This window comes from Colletotrichum acutatum (assembly GCF_030867785.1).
Source record: "Colletotrichum acutatum strain CBS 112980 chromosome Unknown BDZ83scaffold_49, whole genome shotgun sequence".
NCBI classification, from domain to species: domain Eukaryota; kingdom Fungi; phylum Ascomycota; class Sordariomycetes; order Glomerellales; family Glomerellaceae; genus Colletotrichum; species Colletotrichum acutatum.
This window is the reverse complement of record NW_026849043.1, coordinates 1-4,648: the sequence shown is the minus strand read 5'-3', so window position 1 is coordinate 4,648 and position 4,648 is coordinate 1. Positions and strand designations below refer to the sequence as shown.

The following is a 4,648-nucleotide window of genomic DNA, read 5'->3' as shown; positions in this document are numbered from 1 at the left end:
TATCCACGCGTCCTTGACAAGCGAGCAGACAAAAAAGGCACACGTCCGGCGGTCACTGTCTACTCCGGCACGACAATCAACAGCATTATGCGTATCCGTATGTACGGATACAATGAGACGACCACACCCGAGTCTTTGACAGGCAAACAAACTGCAATGTACTCGTAGTCTGGCCAGTCATCTGTACATACGCATACAGAATCGAGGTTTAGCCCACACGGACCCCCATATTCGTCTCATACTCCTCCGCCTGCTCCTCATTATCGTATCGTCGCGATCTATTTTCGGCCTGAGCCCCGACTATTTTATATCAGTGGATGTTGCAATCCCGAGCTGAAATCTCAAAGTACGTCAGACTAGGAGGGATGCCCGTTTCATTCGAGAATCCGAGATGCCGCGATAATTGCACCAACGCCAGCGAGGTAGCGAGAGCCTACCTATTGCGACTCGACATTGCTTCAAGTCTGGCGTTGCAACGGACGTATTGTCTGCCGTCTGCGTCTGCGGGTAGTGAAGGCCGGAGAAGGGGGCGTGTTCGAAGAGCGAGCAGCAAGCACCCCAACACATCCACGCCACACCCTAGTCTATCGCCTCTCTGATCTCCTTACCGCATCTTCACTTCATCTGCAGGATTCATGCCGCTTGCTTCCTGCCAAGTTACCTTTGCCCTAGTCTTGCCGCGTACCTACGACCAACCAAGATGGGATCGACGATGCACATCCAGGCAGCCCCCCTTACAATCCTCTTTGTAACCCGCCGTGGGCACGACGTCGCCCAATCCAGCAAGCACATCTCTTTTCGGCAGCCTTGCTCGACCAGTGGCTCTCTTTCTGTCGCGCGATGTGCCTACACCCCCTTTCTCCCCTCTGCATTAACCATTGTCGCCGCCACCGTTGGTCATCTCATCTGCGAGGAGCGGAACCAAACCGTCTGGCACATGGGGACGATGTTCGCGGCCACTTCGGTGAGCGTAGCGTCCACTGCCCACCCACTGAGGAGATCGTCTGCTGACACCTCGGCGTCTCTCGCGGGATCTTGCGCGTTTCTCACGATCTCATGCAGGCTTACCACCACTCGATATAAAACACCAGCCCTGGTCCACGTCACTCCCTGGCAGGCTACACTGGCGCGGTTCACGATTGACTTTCCGCTCGATACGGGCACTTCAATCCAACCGTTCCTACTCGGAGCTACTGCCTTTTCAGGCAGCCATCTCCTGACTAAGAGCAAATCACCACTGCCATCATCTTCTGCCTCGCTCCGCTTTATTGGGCCATGCGCCAGATCCGGCCATCGCTATCAAAACATCACATCTCAATTCTTTGACTGGGTCGTTTCCGCTGTTTCGACATGGGTTTGGATGCGGGATCTTAATGTACTCCTCAGGTACCCGAAAAGTCATGATCCAGCATCCATCTAGTCTTCCATGGCGCGGATTCGTGATTTCACCCCGGAGTGCGGAGGATTTCTCATAAAAACCACATGTTAGCGACGTTGACCACAGTATTACGAGCATCAAAATCTCTTGGAGACCCAGGGCTGTCTTCGAGCTGGTGGCCTTAGATTCAACGGCAGCTCAGCGCCGGCTAAACACCCCAGGACCTCATCTCGACGCGACCCAGTTGCGTTGCTGCCGCTGGGTATGTCAGATCATTCTCATGTTTGTTTTCTAGCTTCATATGCAGATCTCCATTCTCGAATCCCGGCGCAGGTAACTGGCCGCTATACCCACAACCCAGTAGTGCCGCCTCACCGACCTTGGATCGATATGCCGGGCCGCTATTCAAAGTCACATTGCAGTTGACACATGCAGCCACCCACGATACAGACGGAATAATGGCCGTTGACGTCCCGCCATTTTCATTGATTTCGACAGCTTTTCGTCAAACTCTCCGTCTGTTACTCCTGCTTTGAAATGCTTTGCAGGCGTACGAGCGCAGCATGTGATGAGTTGTGGCCAAACCGAGCTCTCAAAGTGCGGCCGCACTTTGCGGTCTAGCCAGTCAAACCCAATTTCTTGGTGAAAACAAAACAGGAATGCCTTGCTGCTTAGCGTTACTCAAGGATGTGTCAGGCACGGTGGCACATCCCGAGTCCGAGGCGATAGCAGCTAGCTCGCGACTCACCATGTGGCTTCAGCTCATGGGCCAGACGACACGCTCACCCCGACCACAAGTCGAAGCGAGGCCACCACTGCTACCCCGTCCGCGGTAGGATCTGAATGACCCGACCTTCACACGGAACCCTCACTTCATCATTCCATCAATATGCCGCCTTCTTCGATGCGCCGATAGCTAGGTAGGGTGGCATTTCACCATCACTCGATCGTTCGTTCACACCAGCAAAATACGTCCATACTGGTCAGTTGATGATCTGCCGTTCCTGTAATCGATGATTGCTCATGCAACCATAAGCCGTGTGGTTACGTTGAAGCCCAAAGATCCTGGCGCGAAGATCGTTGTCTATGCGCCTCCATCATACAACAGGCGAATGCACCTCGCAGGATGGTTGACGGCCTTGCGATCGACCCAGGTCGGCCGATGGGAAGTTGGAACAATACGGATACACAACAACCGTTTCCAATCAACATTGGGTGAAAGGGCGCAACTACCATTTAGTGCTCGTGTTTTCATGAGTGGCTAAGCCTCAGCGAATCAGTGATGTTGGACGGAGATTCTTCATCGCAACCACCGCCCCAAGCCCGAGGTGGCTGGTGCGCGACGCCGCCTACTTGGGCCAACATCGACGTACGAAGTAGATTCCTCGATTATCTCAAGCAAGGAGTAGCACCATCGGGATGAAGCGCAGACTAGATGCGATGCACCCGGTCCTCGTCAGCAGTTCCCTAGGATCTGGCTCTGACATGCCAGTTATGCTTGGCTCCTGGTGCGATCGTCTGATCTGGAGATCGGTCTGCCACGCAATCCACACACACACGCGCGCGCACCATCATCTCGCATTTGTGTCCGGCAAATAAAATGTCACGAACGATACCACTCATCCAACTTCCATGTCGGATCGAACGGGGCTAAGGGGATATGGAGCCTGACCGGTGAGAGTGACTGCATCGGCAATAATATCTAACCCCAGCTCTCGGGCGACGGTAGCCAAACATAGGATGAGGCGGCTTTGTTCGCGACAAAATGGTCCGACTCCTGGGGCACAACTATGGTCTATCGGCGTATCGACTCCAGTCATCAGCATGCTCAGGTTCATCTCCAGCTACCAGCGTCTCGTCGGTAGTGTCAGAAGTTGGAAAAGAAATTGTCTAGCGCCCGAAAAGGTCATCAACCCCGCTTCCCGGCCATGTGGTTAACACACTCAGGGCCCTCCCAGTAAGGAGATTAGAGTGGTTGGCGAGACAGGTAGCCCCATGCTCTTCCTAGGTCTCGGCAACGAGATCAGGCCAGAAAGAGCCCGTAGTCGATTGCTCGCCCGTTGAAACAACCCCACGCCGCAAGCCAACGGAAATCTGGTACAGAAACGGCGCTATGCCCGGCCGTTGAGGCAACGTCGACGTGCGCGACTCCAAGACTGCGGACGTACGCACGGCCAGATCTCTGGCAAGAAGCTTCTAACAAGAAACGGCTCATGAATCACTTCACACGAGAATCGACAGTTCCTTCACAGTGCGGAAAGCCCTGTTCGACTCCCGAGAAGAGATCAAACTGTACCTAGCCTTTCGGCAGAGGAACGGCAGCAGGCGTCAGACTGGAACGTCCACACTCTGGATCTTACGACCGTTAGAGAGCATTTCCCATTTGTGGAATACAACGTTGATTTGTGTGGTTTCACCAATTCACCTGCTTGATAGGATTACATCCTTTCGTCACCTGTTTTGCCATGTTCAGCGCCAACCGAGTGGCAATGACAACACGAAGCTCCCCTTGTCCTCTCAAGCCTGCGCTTCAACCAATGACGTCCACGGCTCTTGGTCCTGGAGCAAAGGGACGGACGGGTTTGGGCGGACTATACCCTCAATTAGACGCAGACGTTGAGATCCGGTTCTACGGCAATAATCTTCGGAACCGTCTCTTGGTTTTACGTGTGACGCTGGCGACACGCTTCTTTTTTTCAATCCCCGGCAGCGCCACACCTCACATAATCCAAACCGCTGGCCGCTCCAACAGCGTGTCAGCCAGCAAACCCCGGACCTCGTTTCCTCGACCCCGACGATTGATCGTGGTGACTGGCGTTATGTCTGGAGCATCTCGTCATACGTAGCGCAACGTTGCCGACAAGTGTTTTGCCCGTCGCACTTGAATGGTTGGCGTCTCTCGGAATCAGACCATGGCCATGATCCTCCCTGTTTTCTTCCTAGTCCCTTTCTTATTGCGAACCAACGGCCAATGCTACAACGAATGAATCAAACCTGACTGCTGCACCAATCGCGAACGCCCTTCAGCCTATTGTGCGCCCGCTCAGGATTCTGGCCGCCGTTCCAGCCTGCGCTTCATAACAGGCTAAGATTTCACCTAAAGTCCATGGTGGAAGTTGTAAGTCTCGAGATTATTCATGTGTAGCTGCGACACGTGTCTATAAGTACAACGAATCTTTAATTGAGTCATAGGGCAGAATATATGCCACCTGTCACGACGAGTACCGACTCCATGGGTAGAGCGGTTATGATCATATTCCGACTAACAGT

The 4,648-nt window shown here is 53.6% G+C and overlaps 1 protein-coding gene across 1 annotated transcript; it reads left to right on the top strand.

Annotated features, from left to right (window-relative positions):
- Positions 1-512: 512 nt before the first annotated feature.
- On the top strand, positions 513-1,519 carry BDZ83DRAFT_621972 (uncharacterized protein). Its single transcript, XM_060508303.1, has one exon. It carries the CDS (start codon positions 701-703, stop codon positions 1,418-1,420), a length of 720 nt encoding a protein of 239 aa, XP_060364686.1. The 5' UTR covers positions 513-700; the 3' UTR covers positions 1,421-1,519.
- Positions 1,520-4,648: the final 3,129 nt, after the last annotated feature.